The 27,124-nt window shown below is 40.1% G+C and overlaps 2 protein-coding genes across 13 annotated transcripts in view; both read right to left on the reverse strand.

Annotated features, from left to right (window-relative positions):
• The window catches only part of SNX24 (sorting nexin 24), a 93,647-nt gene extending 75,566 nt beyond the window's left edge, over nucleotides 1-18,081 (reverse strand). For 3 of the 10 annotated variants that reach the window (XM_030511463.1, XM_030511464.1, XM_030511458.1), the window contains exon 1: nucleotides 17,806-18,019. In XM_030511463.1, the coding sequence (XP_030367323.1) occupies nucleotides 17,806-17,865 (60 nt within the window). In that variant the 5' untranslated portion in view covers nucleotides 17,866-18,019. Of the gene's footprint in view, nucleotides 1-9,021; nucleotides 9,786-10,914; nucleotides 11,056-17,805 lie in introns of those variants that run through there. The other 7 variants (XM_030511466.1, XM_030511459.1, XM_030511467.1 and 4 more) reach the window with 5 other exon arrangements.
• A 7,001-nt stretch (nucleotides 18,082-25,082) lies between these two features.
• Nucleotides 25,083-27,124, reverse strand: part of SNX2 (sorting nexin 2) — a 37,384-nt gene continuing 35,342 nt past the window's right edge. Inside the window, exons 14-16 of one of the 3 annotated variants that reach the window (XM_030511469.1) lie at nucleotides 26,544-26,624; nucleotides 26,368-26,439; nucleotides 25,083-25,572 (exon numbers count right to left, since the gene is read on the reverse strand). In XM_030511469.1, coding sequence (XP_030367329.1) covers nucleotides 25,522-25,572; nucleotides 26,368-26,439; nucleotides 26,544-26,624 — 204 coding nt within the window. In that variant the 3' untranslated portion in view covers nucleotides 25,083-25,521. The remainder of the gene's footprint in view (nucleotides 25,573-26,367; nucleotides 26,440-26,543; nucleotides 26,625-27,124) is intronic. The other 2 variants (XM_030511470.1, XM_030511471.1) reach the window with 2 other exon arrangements.

The raw sequence follows: 27,124 nt of genomic DNA on the forward strand, positions 1-27,124 counted from the left end.
TGAGTGAGACACTGAAACAGGTCACCTACAGAAGTTACAGATACACCATCACTGAAAGTGCCAAAGGTGAGGTTGGATCTGATCAGCAACCCAATCTATTGGAAGATGTCCCTTCCCATGGTAGGAGGTTGGACTAGATGATTTTTAAAGGTTCCTTCCAACCCAAACCATTCTATGATTTTATGAAAGGGGACTTTTTACGTTTCCAAGCTGTCCACACCAAAAGAAGGGCCCTAAGTCTATTAGAAACCCTGACTGCCACTCTGTGGTAGGAGGAAGCAACACAATGCCAAAGCTATTGCCAAGCCAGCATCAGTACCAGATGTACTACTACATCAGTAGGCTGCTCTGATCAAACCACAGCTTTTTATCTGTATTACTTTCAAATCCCTGATCTCTGTACAGCAGTGCAAAGCCACATTGTGACTGCATGGGTATAAAAGCATATCTGGCTGACTTGAGGATTTCCACTCTGCTCCTGCTCAGAGTATTCTCTCAGGGTACCTTGTCTTTTCTGACTGCCCTCCCCGCCCTGCCGCACCCCCCCCTCCCCCTCCCACTAGCAGCTGGGCAGTCCATGCGCACACTGAACGCTCATTAGGATGTTAGTAACCAAAGTTGTATCTTCTGTCTCCAGTGCTTGGGTGATCCGGCATTGAGGCCTCCAAAAGGCTGACAGTCAATATATGTCAGCCATCAGACAGGTTACCTGGCTACTAACTTGTGTTCCCTAGGTAATGTAAATTCCAGAGAATGGTAAATTGGTCTCCAATGCTCTTTGGAAAGTCTATTCATGATTTGTAAATGGAATCATGTTTTACTATCTATAAACTGCTGTAATGCAGGCGGTAAAATAGGGTTTGTAACTGGGGAATGCATAAATGTTGACTCATGTTGCCTACTTAACACATTGCCCACCATAACCTGACCCTGCTACTTTAAAAAATACATGCCTGAGCCACGAGGATAAAAACTTTTTACAGTAGTCATATTCCTTGTTAGTGACCATGATTCTTGCATACTAGTGACTTCTAAATTGCATAGCATTAATCATCCTGCTAATGCCAAGGACAACAGTGCAATACAACGGGTTTATATTTAGTGTTCGGGACAGAGGCGCGTCACCATCCTGCTGCACATTCAGTATTTTGCACCAAGCCTTCTGTTTTAAGGTACTACTCTTGCATAAGCTGCAGAAGATTCTTTGATCATTTCTTTGGTGTCAAGGACAAAATGCTACATCTAAACATGAACAACAACAGAGTTACATACATCAAGAATCAAGTGAAGCTAAACGATTTGTGGATGTCTCTAAGAGGAGCAAGAGGACTACAGTGGCAGGTGGCTAGAGCACTGCTGTATTGCCTTGCTCTGTCTGTGACTTCTGACAAAGTACATGGTTTGTGATGTCATGGAGCATGTCAGTGCTCAACAGAAGGCACATGGGAACAAGTACACAAGAACTTTACTTAGAGTCACCACGTAATGCCTCTTGCATCAGGGCAGAGACAAGGTTTGTATTACCAGTGAACATGCAAGAAAACATAAGGAAAAGGAGATGACACTGATCTTTGAGCACTGAAGCACACACTGACAAGCAGCAGCTCATCCCACAAAGTTCAAAACATATGCTTGACTAATTCATTAACCAAATGCAAGATCAGGTAACACCTACAGTAAGTTCTGCAAATAAAGGTATGTAACAATGATTGCCCTATAAATGCCTCTGAAATTCTCTTTTAAAAAATACAATTCTTTCATCAGCTTTGGAAAATACTTGGGAGTAAGCGGCACAAACTGCTGGGTCTTTGTTCTGTTATCTCAGTCATTAGGAAACCTGAAGACCCTTCTAGCTTTACAAACTTGTACAGCCTACCTTTATGCCTCTTCACATGTGACAGGATTGAGGCAGAAGATGCCTGTGCTTTTCAGGTGTTAACTGTGGGAAAGGCTCCTGCATGGCTTTTCCCTCCTACAAATATGTCTCCTTTTTTAACAAGACAGATGAGGACAAAGGGCTGGACTGGGATTGGAGGCCCAGAGCTCTGATAAGGACTCCTGTGCTGCTTTCTGCTTCACAGTTAAGCCACCAATCTAGCCACCTCTTAATAAGCTACCCATCTAGCAATTTAAACATTTAGAATGCTTTCACTTTATGGCAAATATTGCACGCAGGAAGAGGGAAGAGTGGCACTGAAAATATGCAGTTTCTTGACTATGTATATATAGAGCTATGTACATTTACAGTGATAGAAACAGATACAGGCAATCCAATTCTGAAGTACTAAACAAGACGCATACTGGACGCAAATGCTTTACTGAATAATACTTGCAGTGTTTAAAAAAGGAGAGAAAAATCTGATTTGACAAGTCTGCTCCAAGTACTGTTGTTACCCCAAAATTTAAAGCTGGGAGCAGAAAAGAATGACCTCCTCCCAGGAAGACCATGCAAATGGATCTCTTGAGCAAACTAACAAAAGATGTTTCTTCTCCTGCATAGACAAGCTCATGATTGTTTCAGTAACTGTTCCACTATGAGATACTCCTACCATTCCCAGGAGAAGAGAAAAAGAAAGAGCTACTTTGGGTGAGTTCTCAGGGGTTTTAGAAAGCCACAGGATGGATATGGGTAAAATCTTTGAAATAATGCAAAGGACAATTGCCAAGAGTCAAGGGAAGTTCACAAAAAGAAGCTTGAGGAAGACTTTGCTGGGAGATGCCCAGCTGGGCTTCAGAACGTCCACACAATTCGCTTACACTCGTTTTCTGCATATTATCTCCCAGTTCTGAAAGACCTCATGTCTATTCTGGCTCTGTATTTCTGGGATTTATCTGGCTCACCCTGCTGCCTCCAGGGTGAGCCAGACACCTGCCTCCAGGTGAGCCAGATACCTCCTTCTTACTCTCTTGACAGACACATCTAAGCCTCATACAGATGAAGCTTCCATATCCTACTCCTGAAGGGTGATCTGATGCTGCATAATCTTTATTATTTAGCACCACTTCGTAATTAGTCTTTCTTATTTCTGGTGGATAGGACAGGAATTGCACAACATAGGAGAACAGCATCTCCAGTCCACAGACTGATTGCCTTCTTTCTTTTTTCAACAGCCTTTTATGTTACTGAGGATTGTTATGAAGTTCCTGCTCAGGGCTCTCTTTTTGACCTAAGCCACCCCTGGTGTATTTCACTCTTCACAGTGATCAAAGATCCAGAAAACAGTGTAACATGGCATATTTCCTCCTACACTGCCTTTTCCTGTGGACACTTTCCCATACACTCACGTTTCTTAGAGTGCAGTACCTAAAATTGGACACGGTACTCCACGCTTAGTATACAGTTCTCATCACTGATTGCTTTTTTACATGCATCCTTTGAAACTCCAACATGCATTTGCTTTTTCTGAAACAGCACGACATCAGTGACATGGCCATCTTGCAATGCACGATAAGCCCCAGATCCTCTTAGGAATATCTGTTATCTAATAATCTATTGGACCTTACTCTGTGCTGCTGATTATTTTTGATAAATATAGCACTTGGCATGCAGTTCCTATTGAATTAGCACCCCATTTTCCTAAGCAATCTTTCCAATTCATCAAAATTATTTTAAATTCTATTCTTGTTCTCCAACATGCTCACAGTCTCTTCCACCTTGGTTTTGATAGCAAATTTAAATAAGGACACTCTTCCTCTATCAACCAGGTCATTAAAACATTAACTCATACAAGACCTCAAACAGACCACTCTGCAATACACCCCAATAAATCCTTCAATTTTTGACATATGCCTGTGCTTTTGTAGACCTGCACCCACACATGTTCAAACACATGTGTGCATGCACATCTATGTTCTGCCCATATCTGAATTTAAGAAGATTGCACTGACCACAGTACTTTATTGGTTTTGATGTTTGCTTAGTGGCAACTGATTCAGACTGCCTTCAGTATGAACAAACCTCCTGTTAACAGCATGCTTACTGGATTCAACTAACTTCTACTTTCCACAACCAACCGCATTTTTCCACTGGGAAATAAGGCAGAGCTGTTTTACTGATGCACAGCTAACATACACATAAGCCAGCTGATCACCTACCAAAAACCTCCACCAAGAAATAAAAGCAAAACATACTTTCAAAAGTTGGTCTGTGTCAAGCTTAAAAAGAAACTCTCCTTTTTTTTTATATGCAATATTGAGTAGAGTTCTGATCCTAACCTAGAATTTCTCCGAGGTATTGTATAACAGAAGAGTACTTTTCTGAATATATTTAGAACAAAAAATGCATGCTCATTTTAAAGTTTTGCTTAGCTATGCAAAACTGCTAAGTAAATGTGGAAACTACAGTAGGAAAGAAAGTGGCAGACCTGCACAGACTTGCTAGCGGGGTGCTCAGAGTTACACTGCTGTCAGAAATTCCCTAGGTAAAACTAAGAAGAAATAGTTTGTGCTCAAGCATTTTTGTAAGTTTCTTAGAGATACCATAAATATTAATAAGAATACATTTAAAAATGATCTGTTAAATATTAAGGCATGTACATGTATGCTATATTAATGTACAACAATAAAATACAAATCTGCTCTTCCCATAAGATGCATTACTGTTTTCCTTTTTTATTTTTTTTTTTTCCTCTCCAGAGAAATCCTTGTTAACCCAAACTAACATGTTCAAAATAACAAGATTCAATGGTCTGGCAGTTTTTAAGAACAGATTACTGACACGGTTTTGAATGTTTCTTAGATGAAATCACTAACTAACACCTTCACATTAATCGATTAATGTCAGCAGAATTCTGGAGAGCTATGCTGAAGGCTCCAACACCAAAGTTGTAATCAATTAAGGAAGTCAGCTGAAAAAAAATGACACAGAGTTGTCAATGGCAAAATAATCTCATCTCAGTGGTGTCAAAGGAAGAGTGAAAAAATTCCATATACTTACTCATAATGCAAGAAAACTATTCCAAACAAAGATTTAGTAATTCAGTAATTGTCAAGTAACTATTGCAGTTAAAATCTATGAAGAAATTCTTCAGGAATCTACACTCTAGATCATACTGATGTTATTTTACACAACATACATTTCAGGATAAATTGTACAAGCTTTGTTTTGGTTTTACTTTACAGTATTAATGAACATACTTGATAAAAAAAGCAGTGATTTTATTTAGACTACTAAAACTCCAAACAATACAGAGTTAAACATTAAGAAAAAAGTATGTACGTTTAGTCCCTGGAAACTAATAAACATTTTTACACATTTTACATACTTTAATTTTTGAATAGGGAGAAAAAAAGCCTCTGATTTTTGGCTAAATGTTCCATCTGTAAACAACCCTTAAGCACACATAACACTGCTTTGTTGGGCTGCTAAGTTCTCGAACCTGCTGAGTTAGCAAGGATGTCCACAGCAGGGTGTTGAGAAGGGGAGCGTTAAATACCACTCAAAATAGGATTTTCATTTCTCCACATCCTTTCTTTGGCTATCACCATCATGAGGGCCTCTACCATGCTACATGCCATAGAAAGCTACCTGACACAATCTGTAGTGCATTCTTTACCTTCCACAAGCAAACCATCAGAATCTATTAAAATTACTTTACGCCGATAGCACTAGAGACATGACAAATCACAGGCCAAGAGTCAGATACCAAAGAATGTGTCTCAGGGCGTTGAGGCCAGGCCCATTTGCAAGCAAATGATATTGTGTGAAGCTGGCATGCTCAGTGCATGACAAACTGATGCAATTTCAGTACTGTCGGAGAAGCTGGGTGAGATTTCTCTGATGCTGGCTGCGGTTACTGTACAGAATTGTGCAGAGTTCCCAGATTTGAATCACTTGGGGCCTGAGAGGGCTTCACTTGACAAGCCACAAATAATTACACTACACTCTTTCTATTGTACTCTATTATTTTGCCTCTTATCTCTAGGCTTTGAGCATTCATGAACAAGCAAGGTCGCTTGTATTTTGACCATGATGCAACAAAACATTGTTCTTCTGTGATATGATAAATAAAACACAGCCCTGCCGACTAAACATTTTTATCAGGTCTATTTTCCACCTCTATAAGCAACAACAACTTTGGGAGCTTGTTAGAAGAGTTGAGGTTGGAAATAACCATGCAGGCAAGTTCATGAGCTTTTCACTTTTCACTATCTCGTTATTGTAAAAACTCATTTGAGAAATGAGGCATTAAGTTCTTCGCCCATGACAGATAACATTTGTATCTGTGATTACTTTAAGCAGGTTTTTACCCCCTTTCAAATCAGCAATTTTTGACAATTTAGTTGGTGAGTAGCAAAAAACAGTTTTGAATGTGCAGCATGTTGTCAGTTCTTCCCCAGACACCAAATACACTTCAAAACTAAAGTAACTATATTTTCTGTAGCAGTTCACAAAACATATTATTTAAACACCTAAGCAGTTAGGAAAGTTTTGTGTTGCAGTATTATCCTGGCCACTGAATTTATAAAGAGTGATATCCAAAACATTCATACTTACAAATAAAAAAAAAATAAAAAAAATAAAAGGGGGGGGGGGGTGTCTGTGTGTGTGTGTAGAAAAAGCAGTAGCTTTAGGTTTAAGAAACTAACTTCTAGTCATATCTTCTTAGTTTACAGAACAATTTCTTCTTTCCATAGGAATTCCCTTCTTTCTCCCATGGTCTAGGCAAAAATCAGGCTTTTAATTTAGAGTGCTGTATTACAAACCAGATGGTACCAGGTTTCTTCAGCCTTAAAAATGTATTTAAGAGTTTTTCTACAGCTACAATTAGATACAAACCATTTAGCAGTAAAGGAAAAAATCAAATATGAAGACTAAATGCACATAGACAAAAAATTACTCTACCAGGTACCTTAACACTGATTCCCATTAATGTATTCTCTTTATGTTTCTGACAAATACGTAGTAGCAAGTAGGCACCAAAAAGTAAAGAGAAAATGTTACAGGACTTAGCTACAAGTGCTGAGCTTAGGGTATGTTCTCCAACTTTGTCTCTAATTCAGGCCAACATAAGGATTGTCTTATTTGAGACGATACAATTACTATCCTCAGTAACACTCTTAACGAGTTCTTCCCAAGTTGTTTTAAAGTACATCTAAAAATATTCTTTCCCTCTTCCCAAGAGGCACTAAGAATTTATGGCTAAATCTGGAAGTCTAGCATCATAACTTTTTCACTAAAGGGAGGTAAACTGAAATGCCCAAAACAACAGATTTTGATATAGAGCAGAAATATGGAAAGGAAACTAAAAAACCCCATACTCAGCCATACTTCAGAATCTGCTTGAGCTTTGTAATCTCTGTGTCAAACAGGAATTTTTAAAACATGCAGAGGAAATAGTGCAAAGATTCCACCCCTACCAATCACACATCCACATTCTGAGTGCTCAGCAAAAGGAAAGGCCTCTGACATTTTCTATTCAATACCAAAAATAGATGTTCTCAGTATTTTCCGTCTCTTTATGCTCCCTCACTGCAATGTGAAAATGGAAGTTAGGTCTTTGGCTTTCAGAGGGAGAATGGATCTTTAATTAAAACTTAGCTTTTAAATGGTTTCTAACTTATTTTTAAGCACTGAGTGGTTTGGAGTTTCATTTAGAGTATGTCATCATTGGACATTATTTTTCTTAGAATTTGTAATAAAATCAGAAAAGCAGTAGGCTAATCCTAGTTTCTGAATCTATAACAGCACAGCATTCAACTCCAAATTTCGTTTGTATTTTTTCCCTGAATATCCATTTCTTCATATTTCAAGCAAAGCAAATATTTTTATAACATTCCTTCACATTTCTATAAATCTGTCAGTCCATTAATCTATGATTAAACTGAAGGCATGCTCCTTATGCTTCCACATCTCAAAAGAACAAGGAAGATAAGATAGTAATTACCATCTTGACTGATGGTCAAGTAGGGAGTCCTATTCCTGGAAAGAGCTTGATTACTACGTAAAGACTACAGAAGGGAATCTATATGCAAAGAAACAAGAGTCCTATGCAAGACCAGAAATAAAGGCAGTTAGCTGAGGTACATATGGTCACTTTTCCTAAAAGCAGTTCATTGTAATCAATACAAACTTGCTGCTGAACAACTGATTGTTTCACCATATAATCAAGATTCTTTATTTGTCTTTATGCAAAAGATGATAGGAAAGCTTTAAATTTCATTATTTTCCAATTTGGAGATACTTGCAGCACATGAATACCTTTTATACCCTAGTATAAAAAAGGAATCCATTTTTAAAAAGCGAATCAATTACAGGAGAGACAAGGAATATAAAAAATAAAATAACAACAATTGGTAATTCTCTCACAATTTTCAAGGTAGACTAGTGGGAGAAAAGACTTACAGACGTTTTATACCATTTTCACTACATTAAAGATTTCAGTAGCCTGAACAGTAACGTTTTGGATTGACATAACCATTCACAGCATCTCATCAAGAAAACACTGTTATCAAGTGTAAGCAACCCCTTTCAAGAGTGATTTTTGAAACTCTCTGTACCATGTACACAATTCAACAACTGTCACCTATAGGCCCTGGTCTTAACTGAGATCCACAAACACTGTGACATACAAATAAATAATATAGTAAATGGAAGATGCAGTGGAGGCTTGGCCATCATTTCTTGTAAGTTACTTACTGTAGCTCACTGGTGGCAGCTTCAACATCCAAAAGCATTTTCTCAGATTTCCTATTTATACATTTTTAGAACTGCACATTGTTTTGAACAGGAGGTGGAGCTCTCACTGCACAAGCAGCGGAGGAATGAGAGGAAACATATTTTATCTAGAACATGGAATGAAGATGCTGCTCCTTTCTCATGCTCTTTGCACCCTGTCTTATTGCAATGCCTAGAAGTATCCAAGCATTGCTGTTGTGCTCAAATACCTTATTTAAAAAAACACCCCTAACTAAACAAACAAAAACCTCCATAACCAAACAGTATTTATTTGTTTATGAAATGTGAAATGTTTAGAACATGATACATAGATTGAAATAATAATTAAAAAAAAAGACTCTTACTGGAAAGAAAGTATCCATGTTCTAGCTACAAGATCTTTATCATCAGGACATCTTCAGGACACTTCTCCTTTCATTTCCCATCAAAAATACAATGCCACTTTCAAAGGGAATGATGACACTTCTGCTTTGTCACCAATGTCGCCTTCCAGAAAGCTCTACAAAAATGCTGTTTCAACCTTCCCCAAGCCACAGACAAGCTTATAGGAAACAGAAAACGAAAAGTTGATATGAGTCCTCAAGCAGTTCTTGCATAATGGAGAATGGAGAAAAAAATGGTTGCTCACAATAAGAGTATTCAAAATGTAGTAGCTAGAAACCCTCCACCAGTACATTTCCATGGGGCACACCTAACATAAGTACTTCCATTATACCTAAACATAGCACTGAAATTCTACCACCAAGTGCTCTGACAAGAGCCTGTCTTCTCTATATTCTCCTCACTGCCAGGGTGCCAGGAAGACCTTTCTCCATCTTGACAGCTGACTGACTAAACTTTGTCCTCACTAACCTATTAAGAAAGAAACAGTTAGGTCATTAAGCTGCCATATAAAGTCTCACCAATTTGTTTCCTATTTCCTGTGAATTCAAAGATAATAATTGATAATAATTATGAATTCAAAGTTAATCATTACAAAACCCACTAAGATTTATGGATATTCAACCTCCATACAACCAATCCTTGAAATTCCTCCATATAAAAATTTCACAAAGGAACTTAAAAAGAGAGACAGCTAAATTCAAGAAGAATCCATGCAAATTAGCAGCACAGACAACATTCTTCACAAAGACTGCAAAAATTAAACTTTATAAGCAGGTGGATATCTGGTGGTATTTTCCAACAAATAATTTTGAATTGCAACGGTTTGAAGAATTTTCATGTAACGTTTCCAGTTTTTCTAAAAATAAATACCTATTATTAAAAAGACAGCTTTCTAAAACTGCTACTGCAATATTAACTTCATTAATTTAATAGCCTAGTCACTACTGTAGATGAAAAACACATCTTCAGCTTCTTCAGGAATCACCAGTCACCTAATATAAAAATGGTATCATATATTGAAATTCCAAAATTACTTTATCATTTAAACCTGGAATGAATTACATCAGGCATTAAAAGTTCAAAGACAAACTAAAATGTGTTTTACAGTAATAAAAAAAGAGAGATATCTACTATACATCTTCCCTCATTTTGTGTTTGAAAGCCTGGTGTGTTCTTTCTCATGGGAAGTAAAAAACGTGCATGTGCTTAATGCTATCTTTGACAGGATTTGACAAGTATCACAAATTGATGCTATATGGATGGAAAACACCAGCAAGAGCAGCTTGCGTGGATCCTCTGATGAAATAATTCCATTGGTAGCATTATACTATTAACAAAGATTTGCCACTACCTCTCATAGAGTCAATGGAATTCAAATATATCTTCATTATGATGCATGTCTGAATGCTCTGCTACTTTCTATCTTTCTGAAAATGTAACTTCCTCATCAAAACCACAAATCAGAGGTCTTGGGAGAGAATTGGGTAACTGGTGTTTTGCAGTTATGTTTTACTGACAGAATGTGTCAACATTTGGTCTTTCAGATGGTTAATGAATACAGGCAATCAAGCTGCTGCTTCTTTATCCTACTGCTGACCCCCTCTCAGGAATACAGAAAAAGCGATTTCTTCAGCAGAGAAATCTTGCATGGCCATTTCCATCAGAATTTCATGACTGTGAATCGGGGGAAGGAGAAGGCAAGTGGTTGAGCAATTGCACAAGAATTAGAGATCACTGGAGCTATATGTCTGTCTAATCTGTCTATACCCCAAAGCAGATTAAACACACAAAAAAGAAAACGGCTTTAAATGATTGTTATGTATACATTCAGTCAGTTTCCATTTTGGTTTTACCTTTTTCCAGTTTCTGTCTTAGCTGCTTTCATCTGCACTGCAGAATTCGCTGTGTCTTACTTCATACTCTTTAAGTTCCCACTGCGTACCAAGTGGTCAGTTTCATATCACTGACTTAAAGTCTGTCAACAAGAAAACTGACTGGAGAAAAGAAATTTAATCATTACTGCTGACAAATGCACAAGTTAACACGCACACACACAAAAAGTATTTTCAGTAACAACAATGTTTGACCTAAACTACCAAGCCTATTTCTCCCACTAATAAATGCTCCTTCATTGGAACTGGAAAAAACAGTGGTCAAAATTGCATTTTTCTGACATTACAGAATCATTGCCATCTGTCAAACTATCTTTATCCTCTTCATCACCCCACGTAGGAAAGTATTCGTACAGACCTACCCTGACTCCCCTGTGGAGTAACTACAAAATTCTCTATGAAGACACTAAGAAAATTCAAAAAGAAAAAAAAAAAAAAAAAAAAAATCCTGATTGATCTAACAGAACTAACATTTCTGTTTAACTTCTTTGAACTTAGAGTAACTGGTCTGTGATTGATCTCAACAGGACCTGTGACATGAGGTAATGAGTGGTGAGTTTGTACAAGCCAGACTGGTAAGCAGGAAGTCTTCATGCTGGCAGATTTCACAGCCAAGGCACACAGAGCCTGCACAGATATTTTAAAACTACTGAACTCACAAAGTCTAGAGACTCACTGAAAGGGTTAGAATAGTAATGCTTCAAAGTTTTTTTACATAAACTTATTCATGTAATGACCCCATTCATACTCTATAACTACAATACTTAGAAATATTTCTCCTATATCTTTCACATTTATCACTTCCTACTGTGGCTTACTCATAGGCTTCATACGGAAGAACATCTAACGACTTCCCTCTTCGATCCTATGCACATTTAATTTAACAGTAAAGAATGCTGTAACATATAAGGTATACCAAATTTTAAATCCTTGTAGTTTTTTTATACTTTCAGAAACAAGACGATAGCCTAATATTAAAACTGCTTCTTCTATGGAGGTAAAGTTTATGGACTTTTAAAAAATCCACAGTACTTCAGGATTTTACATGTCATGTCTTACTTCCACAACATTTGCAACTCCAGCAGCAATCTGAGGAGCAGTATTGGAAGTATTAATTAAAAACGTAGTAAGCACATGTGTCAGTCAAATATGCCTGCTGCTCTACAACATATTTAAATATATGTCACCTTGGCGTGTAATATACCACTGTAAAATTTTTTTGGTCAATATAAATCAAATGTACACTAATTTATTCAGTAAGTTTCCTAGCATCTGAATCAACATTAGAAATCTAACCAGTATTTATTATTCTGATATTGACAAAGGGAGCATATTTAAACGATAACAAGAACACATGGGTGTCATTTCGAAGTTGAATTGTTCTCTAGGGACATCCTTAGTAAGCATCTACATTTAAAGGTCATTCACCGCCAAATTATGAACAACTGTTGCATTTATTAGCACAGGCTCAATAGTTTGGAAGCTAGTGTCATCAATTTAAACTGACAATGAAATCTAATTGACCATGAGGAAAACGGACATTTTCCTTACTCTATGTTTTATCATTTTGTGTATACCCCAAACAGAACTGGAACAAGTGCAAATTTACTCTGGGTTTTTTTGTTATTTTGTTTGAGGGTTGTTGTTTTTATTTTTTTGGGGGGGTAAGGGGGTGTGCTAGGGGAGTGTGTATGTGATCTGCATGGCGGGAGGAAGGTGGTGGTGGTGAAAATGTTCTATACCATAGGAAGTGTGCTTCAGTAAAGCTGAGCTTCTGGAACAAAGACTGAAAAGACTGTGTTTCCCACTACTTTGTTGACAGATCCCCATCTCAAGTGTTGCATTAAACATTTCTTCCTCATTTTTCTTTCTAATCTTTTCTTTCCCCAAATCAATCTCTCATTGGTTGAGACCCCACCCTTTCTATTTCCTAATTTCTCTGTAGTTTTCCCTTTGAAGCTAGAGAGAAATTTTCAGTTTCTGTGGCAAGTCGCTTCTGCCCTGTCTCCAGAATTGCATTCTACATTCTGCTTCTACAGCTAGACAGTGGCTGACGGGTCCCTGTTCATTCCACTTTCCCAGTGCTGCCTAGCCATACCAAGGAGAAAATCATCTGAAACAACAGGTTTCAGGGAAAGCAAGCTGAAAACAAACCAATAAAGTTGGTAATAAGCTTCCTTAAAGAACAAACACTCTTTTTTGTGACTTTCCAGGAAGTGAAAATACACAGTGGCAGGCTGAATCCAAGAGGAACTGAATTCTGTTCTGCTATAGATAAGGAACCAGAAACCCGGAGATATTGGGAAAGCATGTTTTGGTAGCCATGCAGAGCCACCACAGAGAGGAAGGGGTCTTCTTGCAGTCTCTCATTTCATGCAGGAGGTCATGACCACTGTTTCTACCAAAGAAACTAGGATGACCATCACCACACTTCTCAAATCCCCCTCTTTCAGTCCTGTTTCTCTGCAGCGGCTTCTGACAGTCACAGTGCGGAAGACATCCTCTGCAACCCCATGTCACGTTACTGGGCTGGTGGGGAGCCAGCACATGAACAATGTTCTATCTGCGCCAAGCTCCATCAGCCTTTTCTGCTATTAATCACATAATCTGATAGCTCCTTGTTTCAGTTACTCCAAGAATACATTTTAATTCTAAGCAAGTTAGCAGATGTGGGAAAGGGAACAGTAAAAGACAGACTGTGTAAAGTAGCACTCCTGTGATCACAGAATCAGAATGTTTTGGGTGGGAAAGGACCTTTAAAGCTCATCTAGTTCAACTTCCTGACATGGGAAGGGACATTTTCAACTACATGAAGTTGCTCAGAGCCCCATCCAACCTGACCTTGAATGTTTCATGGGATGGGACATCTACCACCTCTCTGTGCAACCTGTTCCAATGTTTCGCCACCTTCATTATAGAAAATTTCTTCCTTATGTCCTAACTAAATCTCCCATCTTTCAGTTTAAAACTGTTGCCCCTTGTCCTGTCACAACAGGACTTTGTAAAAAGTCTCTGTCCATTTTTCTTATAAGCCCCCTTTAAGTATTGAAAGGCTGCAATAAGATCTCCCTGTAACCTTCTCTTCCCCAGGCTGAACACCACCAACTCTCTCAGCCTTCCCTCATGACAGACGTGTCCCACCCCTCTGACCATTTTGTGGCCCTCCTCTGACTGTGCTCCAACAGGTCCATGTCTTTCCTGTGCTGAGGACACCAGAGTTGGATGCCATCCTCCATGTGGGTTTTACCAAAGCAGAGTAGAGGGGTGGAATCACTTCCCTTGACCTGCTGGTCACACCTCCTCTGATGCAGTCCAGGATATGGTTGGCTTTCTATGTTATGAGCCTGTGTCCAGCTTTTTGTCCACCAGTACCCCCAAGTCCTTCTCCACTGAGCTGCTCTCAATCCCTTTATCCCCTAGTCTGTACTGACAGAGGATGGCCCTGACCTAGGTACAGTACCTTGCACTTGGACTTCGCTGAACTTTATGATGTTCACATAGACCCACTCCTCAAGCCTGTTAAGATCCCTCTGGATGGCATCCCTTCCTTCTACTGAATGAACTGCACTACTCAGCTTGGTGTCATCTGCAAATTTGCTGAGGGTGCACTCAATCCCACTGTCTATGTCCTTGATGAAGATACTAAATAGTACTGGTCCTAATATGGACTCCTGAGGGATTCCACTTATCACTGATTTCTATCTGGACACTGGGCCATTGACAACTACCCTCTGGATGTGACCAGCCAGCCAGCTCTTCATCCAGCTAAGAGTCCACCCATCAAATCCATATCTCTCCAATTCAGAGAAAAGCATGTTGTGGGGGACCATGTCAAAGGCCTTACAGAAGTCCAGACAGACAACATCTGTAGCTCTTCCCATGTCCACTGAGGTAGTCACTCCATCCTAGAAGGCCACTAGGTTGGTCAGGCAAGACTTGCCCTTGGTGAAGCTGTGCTGGCTCTCTCAAAACACCTCCCTGTCCTTGCTGTACCTTAACATAGCTTCTAGGAGGATCTATTCCATGGTCTTCCCAGGCATAGAGGTGAGGCTGACAGTTTGGTAGCTCCCAAGGTCCTCCTTTCTACCCTTTTTAAAAGTAGTGTTTCCCTTTCTCCATTCCATAGGGACTTTACCTGACTGCCATGACTTTTCAAACACCATGGAGGTCAGCTTGGCAACTTCATCGGCCAGTTCCCTCAGGACCAGGACTTTGGGATACATCTCATCAGGTCCCATAGCCGTATATATGGCAAAAAAGTTCAGCACTTCAGCCCTCTCCTTGTAAGTTGTCATCAGTTTGACAGTTGTGCTCACCAGAGGGACACAATTTCTTTGACCTTTATCAGCATACTGTTTTAGATGTTAATACTATATACTGATGATGCACAAGAACTGAAATTGTATTCCCTATATAATTTCATAGAAAAAAACATATTTCACTCTGATACAGTGCACTACTCCAGGATGGCACCAATCCCTTTAATTTAAAGGTTACATTTCACAGAGATTAAATACTTCATAGTGCCACTTCCTCCACTTATCTCAACTTTTGTAACTCAATAGATTCAGGTAGCATGGAACTGGTGAAACACCTACTTAATCACAAAGACTTCAATACTCTACAATCCCCATATGTTATTGTCGTGGTTTCAGCCAACCTACCAAACCCACAGCTTCTGACTGTTAACACCCATATAATGATGTCCAAAAGAATGACAGCTGATGTGGTCTGGACACAGACACATTCACAAGCTCCAACCACCCAAGTGAAATCACCTTTTTGCTCAATGCAAAATAATTCCTATGTTACTGTTTTTTCTTAGGCTAATATTTCTGCCTACACAGCATCTTTCTAGCTAGTACAGAGCAATGACAAGTTCTCAGTAAACTCAGTTTTGCTGGAAGGAAGATTTATAGCGTACCCATTTGCACCAGCCATTAATTTCTATGCTTGGAACAATATTTATGCAAATTACTTAGCAATGTAACAAACTGACAATTACATTAGAATAAGCATTGCTCATGCATAACCCAAAGCTATTTAAAACATAAAGGAAATACACCACATTACTTTCAGAACAGGCTTCCATATCGTCCCCCACCAGCATGACTCACCCAGAGCTATGACTTCTAGAACAGACTCATTGTCAGGGAAATCCCTGAACTGATGCATTTGACAGTGTAAAGCATGATAATTTTTGTATGGGATGTGGTATAGATCCTGCTCATCTGACTGAAGAGGCAAAGTAATCATGCAGGCACAATTACCAAACTACTAAGCTAGAGCAGGTTTCAGATCCATGAGTTTGACTCAGCACCAGTGACCTGAGAGGAACAGTGCTATAATAATGAACAGTGCTGCAATAATCAAACATTTTCACTTTCAAGTTCATTTTCATGAAAGACTTCTAGAAAGACAATTTCATTTCTTTTTGAAATGTGTTTCAAAAGCTTCGTTTGAAGCTTACACAGCCTAACATTTATAATATTTAAAAAACCCAAATCCTCTAGATAGCAGGATTCACTGACAGAATTACTATTAAAGAAATAAAAAAAACCCCAACACTAAAACAAAGACTAAAAATTTATATTGCTATGAAAAACCCTACTTGTGTGATAAGCACATCTTAGAAATCATTCTGTCACTTCAGCTATCCTGCCCAACTGGGACATGCTGGAATCAGACTCAATTGGAATGTTTTAAAGCTGGTTCTTTCCCCAAAATCATGCAGACATGTTATAGGGAACCACCTGCATTTAAGTTCAGCTTAAAAGCAGAAATATTAATGCAGTTACACCCCTATATTAACACATCTAAATGGGTTTGCAAAACTTGCAAATACTCACCAAACAATAAACACCACTAGCACCAAGTAGATGCACTTGCTTCACACAACTATGTCTACATGGATCAATTTTTTGGCAATTCTACAGAATTAGAATTCTACTTTTTTCCCTAGTATTTCTTAACAGCTCAGAACTACTGAAGGAGTAGATTTAGTAAAAGAAGCTAGCTTTGAATATCCATCTTCAGTCAAACGCCTTGGGCTTTTGACTGGGCTTTCCACCTACCAACAGGTGGAAAAGTGTTAAAGCCCAACAGCTCCATGGAATGAAAAAACCACTGAGGTCAAAAGGACCTCTGAAAATCGAGTAGACTAACTTCTCTGCTCAAGCAGGGTCTGCTAGATCAGGCTGCCCATGACCATGCGCAGTCAAGTTTTGAGAATCTCCAAGGATGGAGACTTCACAGTTCTCTGGGCAACCTGCACCAGTGCTTGACTACCCTAATGCTAACAAAAAGGTTTTGTCTTATTTTTAAATGGTATTCTCTGTATTTTGATGTGTGCCCACTGGCACTTGTCCTGTCATTAGGCACCAAGGAGAAAAGTCTGGCTCCTCCTCCTTTTTTCCTTTCATCCAGACTATTTGTACACAGCGCTGAGATCTCTCGAGCCTTCTCCAGGCTGCACAGTCCCAGCTTTCTCAGCCTTTCCTCACGCAAAAGCCCCCTCACCACATCTGGCTCCGCACAGGGCTCGCAAGCCTTAAGCCTGACCTGGCCTCAGCGCCCAGACGAGCCTTTCTCAGCGGGGCCGGGCGGCAACCCGCCGGCTACGCCGCATTGGCCACTGCTGCCACTGTCACTGCCGCCGCTCCACAGCGGGACGCTCGCGTGGGGCAGGAGCCGCCCGGACGGGACGAGGCCCGCCGTCCTGCGCCGCGGGTGCCAGGGCACGGGGAGCCAGGGCACGACAGGGCGGCCTTGCCCCGCGGCCCCTCAGGCCAGCACCTTCGCGGCGGCCTGGCCCCCGGCGCGGCCCCGCCGCATCGCAGCCCCGCCGCTCACCGTGTATCCCCGCTCCAGCTCGCTCTCCTCGTAGCGGAAGGAGGGGATGTACACCTCCATGGCGGCCGGGCCGGGTCAGGGGCACCGGCTCCCCGTCAGGGCCGGTGGCTCCCGGCGAGCGGCGCCGCCGCAGCCATCTGCACGCAGCACGTGACGCCGCGCATATGACGCGAGGCGGGGCGGGGCGCGCGGCCCGGCCTTTGGTCCTGGAGTGCTGCGGTCGCTTCGTCCGGTCGCCCCTCACGGCTGAGGGTGCGGGTCGGCGAGGGATCGGCTGCTGCACGGCGGGCAGGGGGAGGGGCAGGCCGCCGTAAAGGGGTACGAGGGAACGGTGCCGGGGTCTATCTGTTGCGGGGCTGTTCACCGGGCAGCAGAGCTGCTATGGCACCGTGAGGGAAGGGCAAAGGTAGCCAGCTCTGGTGGGAGAGGTGTGAGGTAAAGAGAGCGCAGGTTCCTCTGAAATCCGTGCTTTTAAAAACAAGGTTTGAGAGCCGCGGCTTTAACGTGACAGGGCAGTTGCGCTGCTTCGGAGCACAGAAAAACGAGGAGAAAAAAGGATGTGTTTATCCAGTCCTAAATCCACACCACAGCTCAAACCACTTCCTGTGCCGCCTTGGTCAACAAACTCCCGGTAGCTGTGCAAATACAGCACCTTTCATAATGCCAGTTGTGAACTGGTACATGAAGTGAAGGTCGGGGGAGAAGTTGAGTGCTGAGGAGTTCCAATGTTGTGGCTATTCCTCCGAAGCAGCTTCTTACTTCATTATTTAGCAGAGCAAATGCCCCACCTCTGGCAGTGTTCAAGGCCAGGTTAGACGGGGTTTTGAGCAACCTGGTCTAGTGGAAGGTGTCCCTGCCCATGGCAGGGGGTTTGACCTGGATGAGCTTTAAGGTCTCTTCCAACCCAAACCAGTCAATGACTCTACGAAACTAAACCCTTTTTAAAAAGTACAGATGATTTCTAGTCATTGGGCAAATTAAATTAAACTTCTTCCCCCAAATAAGCGGCTGTGTTGATGATTTAAGAAGTAATGGTGGCAGAAGCGGGAGGTAGAATACTAGATTGCTTTAGCAGGCAATGCTGTTGTACAGGGAAGCACTCCCACCTCACAATTCCAAGTTTGCTAACCCCAAGCTCCAAACCATTTGGAAGCACTGCAAAATGACAGCAAACCGCAGCTGTATTAAATGGCAACACCTTAAAACTCACCTTGTAACATTTTATGAATGCTGGAGAGTCTCAGAGGCTAAATGGTTAAGATGCGCAACATCATTATTTCCCACTGATCTTGTAAGGAGTAACTACCATTATGAATTTATGTGCATGCAGGGTTTGATTTTACACAAGCAGAGCAAAGTATAAAAACATACCTCAAAAATGGACAGAAACCAACTGGTTATCTAACCTTTGTGGTTATGCTATCTCAGTGCTTCTAAGATCAGCTTTTGAAACACCTTCTGAAAACTAATTTGCTTCCTGCTAGACTAGTAACATCAGGAGGAAACATGTTACAAGATCTTTCTCCCTCCATTTCTCATTGTTTGACTGCTAGTTAAATTTAATTATATTGTGCTCTAAGCAAAGACCTGTGACCGGAAAATTTCAGTACAAAATAACAAAAAACAAGAGGACTAAAGCAAACTAACACTAGCTGTCTTTGGTAAACTTTGCTAATAAACAGTAACAACCACACATATAATAAATGACCTGAAGTCAAAGCAAGATGGTCCTCGGGCGTTTGTTTCTGACTGCTGCTGAGCCAGTGTCCTCAACTGCTGGTGATCAGCAGGACAGTCCCAGTGCTGCTCTGTGGTAGTGGTGACAAGAGTGAACAGGTTTCCAGCCCCCATGTGGTTTCTCTGTAGGGACCATGTCCTTGGAAAACACAATGATGGCTGAAGGGAGTCAGCAAGAAATCCCATTTGCCCCCAAAGCATGACTGATAATTACACTGCAATCATCCCAAAGATAGACTAGCCATATAATAATAGCCTAATAGGTCCGGTAAATGTGGGCATGCTAGAAAATAATTACCATGCTATCATTAGTGTTAGTTTCTGGTTAAGACTACAGTCTTCAAGCTTAGTTTCTGTTCTTTCCCTAATACAAAATGAATGGACAATTCGAATGACACCATTTATGCTGTAATGCATTTATGCTGATGAGAAACCAGTAGAAAAATGTCACAGGGGCACTATTTATGGTTGTTTGCAATCTAATAACCAATTATTTCAAGAAGCTACTTCTCTCCCTAATGCCATGTAACTTATTAACAGAGAAAACTTTGAGACATTAATCTGGTTTCAAATTCAATAATACATAATGGAACTTTTGACTGTGCATCAGCCAAGAGGAACAAGGAAGATTGCATGGTGAGCTGAATTCAAATACATCAATATGTTTTGGAATGTTAAATACTTAATTTGCAGAATACATCATCATTAGTTGGCTAATCTTTAAAGTTACATCTAAAGAAAAGATAGGATTTCTCCACATGGCTGACTGGCCAAGGATTGTCTTTCTGTCTCATACATTGACGATGAAAAATTTAAGAAACATTCATTCATAAAATGCTGTCAATGTGTGCTGAAAACCATCCAGGATTCTTAGTTTTGAAAGCTAATTGCACAAATGATACAATGATTCCTACAAACAAAAAAGCAAGGAGAATATATTTTAAATGTAGCTTGATTTGAACCAGTGTAACGTATAAACTCCTGTATTAAAAGCAAAACTGCAAAAGGGTTTAGCTCTACTGATAACAATTACATAGGCTGCCTTCAAATTCATCTGTTGAGCAGGCCCTGGAAGACACGAGCTGCAGGTCTTGGTCTTCAGTGCTGGGTTTTGTTACACATATCAGTATCTTGGGTTATATTCTTAAGTTAACTTGATCCAGGATGTAAAATAAATTAATAAATATCATCAAATCATGAAATCACAGAATGGTTTGGGTCAGAAGAGACCTTAAAGGTCATCAAGTTCCAACCTCCCTGCCACAGGCAGGGACACCTTCCACTAGACTAGGTTGCTCAAAGGCCCATCCAATACGGTCTTAAAACTGTACTCCAATTTTACCTGTTGCCTGTCATTAGACTCTAGCTTAACCTTCCATGATTACAGAAACATCGTCACTATTTAGAACAAGGTCCAATCAGTGAAGTATGCCACACTCAAATAATTGAATGTTTAATAATTTATTGAATTTAAATAAGAATGTGGCATTTTCACAATCAAACTTTAAGACTATCTAAAAATGAAATATATTTTGGAAAACAAAACCCCCTCCTCTCTTTGTTGGTCATTTCTGTGGGTTTTTTTTCTGAAGTTGTCACTGTGCAATTCCTCCGATGGGGATGTGGGGGGGCAAATTCAGCATTCATCGCGCTGGAATGATACATGGGAGCAAAAAAGGAATGAACACAGGCAACTCTGAAAGGTCATTTTCCACTAATCTTCATGATTAAAGGACTTTCTGAATGGCTAATTTCCAGAACAGGAGTAGGCAAAGAAATGCACATAAGAATTCTAATCAAAGTGATAAGTAATGTACACATCAAAACAAGAGGGCAGATTAAAAAAAGATAGTCCTTAATAAGATTGTGAGATCACAACCTCAGTTTGCCAATTTTTCAGTTGCTACCAGAAAGACTGGTTTTAAGTAAAGTTGTATCTCACTGTACACCTACAGATACTGGTCTCCTAAGTAAATAGTAGCAAGACTGAACATACTTGAGTAAAGCAGCATTTGCTTTTTAAGGGATTCATGTCGTCTTTATTCCTTTAAAGATTTAGATGGCTTTTTTTCTAAAAGAGGTATAGTTCTTTCTAAAACATCACGTAACACTTTAATCAGCCAATCAGTACAAACAAGACCACTTGGAAAGAAGACAGGCAGAATCATAACGCCAGAAAGTTCAGTCAGTTTTCTACAGGAATTCACAGAATCAAATACAGAGCTCAGTACTTCTAACAGCCACAATGTTTGGAGCTGGTAAGTAGGTAGTTTTCTGAACAGCTTGAGTGCGTGAGCACTTGGGTGGCTGGGGCAAGGGGGGGAAGTCAATGTGTTAGTACAATGTAAGATAACCACAGGTTTTTATACGGTGCAGTGCTCCTCTACACTGCTGACACCTCCCATGGAAGTTCCACACCAGATGTGAGGCCAAGATAAAGCATTTCCTCTCTCATGATTTGTGCTATCTTTCTTCCTTGTGCTTCTCTTATCTTGATCTCTCTAAAGCACTTGGTTTATCTCATCTATTCTTGCTCTCCCATTTTCATTGCATATTTCTTTTACTTTAGTTTTCATACATATACCCTGCTAGACGGATTCTGCCTGAGCTGCCTTCCATACTCTTCTGAGACTCTCTTACTTAATGACATATTTTCTTAATGACAAAAAACAGATGTAATGTTTTAGCAGTCAAGTCAAAAGTTATTTATTTTACCTGTTAGCAAGCTCATTCAACTATGGAGGCCACAATTTTTTTTAAAAAAGAAGAATCCCCTTAGCAGGTAACCAGTAATGTTCTGAACAACCTGAAACTTTGGCTCCTTACATGTTTTAATATTGAACTTTTTTTTTTTTTTTGGTTGTAATGGACTCATATTTTGCCAGAGATTCAAATTATTACACATTAAAAAAAAAAAAAGTTTTCTTTTTTTTTTTTTTTTTTTGTTTGTTTTTAAGATAATTGTTTCACTGTAAACATAATTTTAGTGGATGTTGGCTGTTTACTTAAATGCACAGGGTATACTAGCCGACAGCTCATCTCCACCAGAATTTGAAAGAAACTGACATATCTGGGGCATGAACTCCAGAGATGCCAAAACACAAACTCCCATATGAGGCCTTCAGAGGGAAATACCTTAGGAGAGGTAAAAAAAGGGATAGATAGGGAAGCAGAATATTCCATTTTAAAAGGGACTGTCACTAAAGAACCAGAGACTTACTGTGGACTGAACATCAGTTTAAGAGGTAACTATATCTTCAATTTGAGCCATATCATGTCATATATTTTTAACTCACAAAGAAAAAACTCTTACACAACTCAATTCTTGTTTTTGGTTGACTAGTGTAGAAACAGAAAGTCATGTTAACCCCTACTAATAGACTAATGTGAAAGCTATTTCTCATTCTCTCATCACAGAGAGAAATCTGATCCATAATTCAACTGAATTTTAGTACTGATAGAAGAAAAAAAAAATAAAAGCTAAGAAAGCTCAATGAAACACCTAAAGAAAAACATCATGAAAGTGTATGTTTACCCATTGTGAGCACTGTTTGTCCAAATTGAGCCTTTAATTCTGTAAGTACCCGCTTTCAGCCTCACTGGCACAAATCTGAAGTTTAATGTTGAGTTGTTGGTCAATTTGCATTAGCACCAAGCAAGCCAAAGTCAAGAATATAATAATGCTTAGTCGAGTGTTAGGCCTAATCAATTGCTTAACCATAAACCTGTTGCATACTTGAGCTTTGCAAAAAGCAGTTATAAGCTAAATGACTTAAACACTCATGCACAAGGTGTTACAAGCTTGAAGTTTTAGCATTTCATGACAGGAGATGCTAATCTGGAAAGTTTACACTAATTTCATTGCATAAATCAGAGTGTATGATCTTCCAGCTGAATTTAGGTTTCCATTCTGTTTAGAAATAGTATTGGGTGTTTACTTGTTCTTGAGCGCAAACATCCAGGTGTCCACAGGTCCTGAGGGAACTGGCAGATGAAGTTGCCAAGCCATTATCCATCATATTAGAGAAGTTGTGGCAGCCTGGTGAAGTTCCTGCTGAATGGGAAAGGAGAATACAACCCCCATTTTTAAAAAGTTGAAAAAGGAAGACCTAGGGAACTACAGACCAGTCAGTCTCATCTTGGTGCCTGGCCAGGTCATGGAGCAGGTCCCCCTGGAATCTATGCTAAGGCACATGGACAATAAGGAGTAATTGGTGACAGCCAGTGTGGCTTCATTAAGGGCAAATCGTGCTTGACAAATTTGGTGGCCTTCTATGGCCACCACAGTGTTGGTGGACAAGGAAAGAGTGACTGACGTTGTTTACCTCAACTTGTGCAGGGCATTTGACACTGTCCCGCACAGCATCCTTGTCTCTAAACTGGAGAAGCATGGATTTGGTGGATGGACCACCTGCTCAATAAAGAATTGTCTGGATGATCACACTTAGAGAGTTGTGGTCAACAGCTTGATGTCCAAGTGGAGACCAGTGACAAGTGGTATTCCTCGTGAATCAGTAACTGGGACCAGCACTGTTCAACATCTTTGTCAGCAACATGGACAGTGGGATCGATGCACCCTCAGCAAGTTTGCCAACGACACCGAGCTGTGTGGTGCGGTTGGTACACTGAAGGGAAGGGTTGCCATCCAGAGGAACCTTGACAGGCTGGAGAGGTGGGCCAATGCCAACCTCATGAAATTCAACAAAGCAAAATGCAAGGTCCTGCATATGGGTCAGGGCAATCCCAAGAACAAACACAGGTTGGGCAGAGACTGGATTGAGAGCAGCCCTTAGGAGAAGGACTTGGGGTGTTGTTTGATGAGAAACTGAACATGAGCCAGCTTCAGTGTGCGCTCGCAGCCCAGAAACCACCCGTGTGCTGGGCTACCTCAGAAGGAACGTGACCAGCAGGTCAAGGAAGGTGATTCTGCCCCTCTACTCCACTCTCATGAGAGCCTACTTTGAGTACTATATTAAGCTCTGGGGCCCCACACAAGACGGATGTGGACCTGACTGAGTGTGTCCAGATGAGGCCGCAAAGATGATCAGGGGGCTGGAGCACCTCTCCTATAAAGACAGGTTGAGAGAGTTGGGCTTGTTCAGCCTGGAGGAGAGAAGGCTCAGGAGAGACCTTATAACAGTCTAAAGGGGGCCTACAAGAAATCTGGAGAGGGACTTTTTACAAGGGCATGTAGCAACAGGGCAAGGGCGAATGGCTTTAAACTGAAAGAGGGGAGATTTATATTAGATATTAGGAACAAATTTTCTACTATGAGGGTGGTGAGACACACTGGCACAGGTTGCCAAGAGAAGCTGTGGCTGCCCCATCCCTCGCCCCATCCCTCGCAGTGTTCAAGGCCAGGCTGGACAGGGCTTGGAGCAACCTGCTCTAGTGGAAGGTGTCCCTTCTGCTCATGGCAAGGGGTTGGAACTTGATGAGCTTTAGGGTACCTTCCAACCCAAACCATTCTATGAACCTATGATTCTAAATACTACTTCTAAGAACACCAGTAAATATCTACAGACGCAGAACCAGAGTGCTTAATGTTTCACAAGGTACATCCCTTTATTATTGTAATCACAAAAACATGATTTTTGTACAGGAATGTTTTAAGTGAACATTAATCAATGCAATTAAATTTGTTTCATAAAGATCAGGTAAACATACTACGGAACATTGTATTTTAAAGAACAAAAATATCAGCTTTCTGGCCTTGCAGTGCACATTTCAGTGCAAGTATTAAGACACAATAGTGTTCAATTCAGCAATGTATTGCAGAACATCATGCCACAGTCCACTTCAGAGAGGGTCAGGACATGCAGCTTGTTAATAAAATGCTGTAGTATATAAAAAAAGCCACATGTTAATTTCTAAAATATAGTGTGGTTTATTTGGATGATTTAAAGTGATTTCACTGTGGAATTTAGTTTTATCCAGGACAAGCATCCAGAGTGTCTTGTCATTTGGAATACTCTTCTTTTAGGCGATAGCTTTGGCTTCAGGTAGGAATGCCTCCCAGTATTTTATTAGCTTGAAGAGAAGGGAAAAACTCTCATTATTAAGTAGTGAATGTTAGAAAAGAAAACACATATACCTTCCTCCTCTTGTGGTAAACTTGTGTCCACTGGACAAAACAAGAACATAGGTGCTTCATATTATCCATTCATGTTATTATGTAAAGCAAAGAAAAATACAAGCAATAAATCCATAAATCTGCTATAGCAACAGAGTTGTTACCACACGCTGAACACAACGCTAGAGAATACAATTACACAGAATTTGTTTGGAAGGTCAGTTTGCTATTTTTACCCCTAAGGCTAACACTTTTTTTTTTTTTTTTTTTTAGATTAATGGAACAAAGCTGAAGGGTTGTATTCCTGGAATAAACAAAGGAAAAACTCCAGACACTCCAGGTAGTCACTGGAATCTGTTTTACTGCTTTACAATATTTAGTAAGATTTTATACCTTTTTTAAAGAGTAATAAACATTTAAGGATACAAGCTTCTTTGGTAAGTGTAAGCACACACTCATTACAATTTACTCCAATCTATAAGTGAAAGTATTACATCAGTTTCAGAAGACAAGACGACCCTCTGCTTGCTCATACGAGAGCTTCTCCCTTGCTTTCCTCAATCAGAGCCACGCAAAGGAGATAGCAATAGCCGGGAAACTGCAATCACTACATTACTCTGCAATACAGTACAGACTAGAAGTAATTTTCTTTATGTTTTAGAAATGGCTATACTTAAAGCCCAGCTTTTTTAACTAACCTAGTATGGAAAGTATTGAATATTAAGTTGTACAAAACTTAAATTTTATCTTACCTGCTGCTGTGTTTGCACTAATGACTCTAAGTACTCGATAATAACAGTTTTAAAGTCTTTCACTCGTTCCTTCTGTTAATAAATAAATTATGGCATATTAACCTCTTAAATTTTACTTGGAATGTCAGTATTATCTACAGTAAAACTGTCATTTACTTGGACAAAATTATACATGCCTCAAATCTTCCCACTTCCTGGCGAATGGTTTTGGAGATCTGTTCAAAATCTTTTTCCCCTTGCTGAACTTTTGTCTCCCACTGGCAAAGGAAAGGAAAGACATGCAGAGATAAGACTTTGTGTTGCCCATTCAGTCTATCAGTGTGTGTGTATAACACACACATGAACTTTTTTTTTTAGTGTATTAGTGATAGTCACTCAAAAGCTCAGAAGTTATTTGGTTTTCTGGCATTCTTAAGGGAAGGTCTTACAAAGACAATTTCAAAGTAAAACTTTCAAGCTTAAACAGGGGAGATTTAGGTTAGATATAAGGAAGAAATTCTTTACTGTGAGTGGTGAAGCACTAGAACAGTGCTAGAACTCGAACAGGTTGCCCAGAGAAAGATGTGGCTGCCCCATCCCTGGTAGCGTTCAAGGCCAGGCTGGAGGGGGCTTGGAGCCACCTGGTCTAGTGGAAGGTGCCCCTGCCCGCTGGAACTAGATGGTCTTGAGGTCTTTTCCAACCCAAACCATTCTATGCTTCTATGATAATTTATGTAATAGGATGTCATCAGATCAGTTAAAACAATGGTATCTCTAA

This window comes from Strigops habroptila, chromosome Z (assembly GCF_004027225.2).
Source record: "Strigops habroptila isolate Jane chromosome Z, bStrHab1.2.pri, whole genome shotgun sequence".
Taxonomy (NCBI): Eukaryota; Metazoa; Chordata; class Aves; order Psittaciformes; family Psittacidae; genus Strigops; species Strigops habroptila.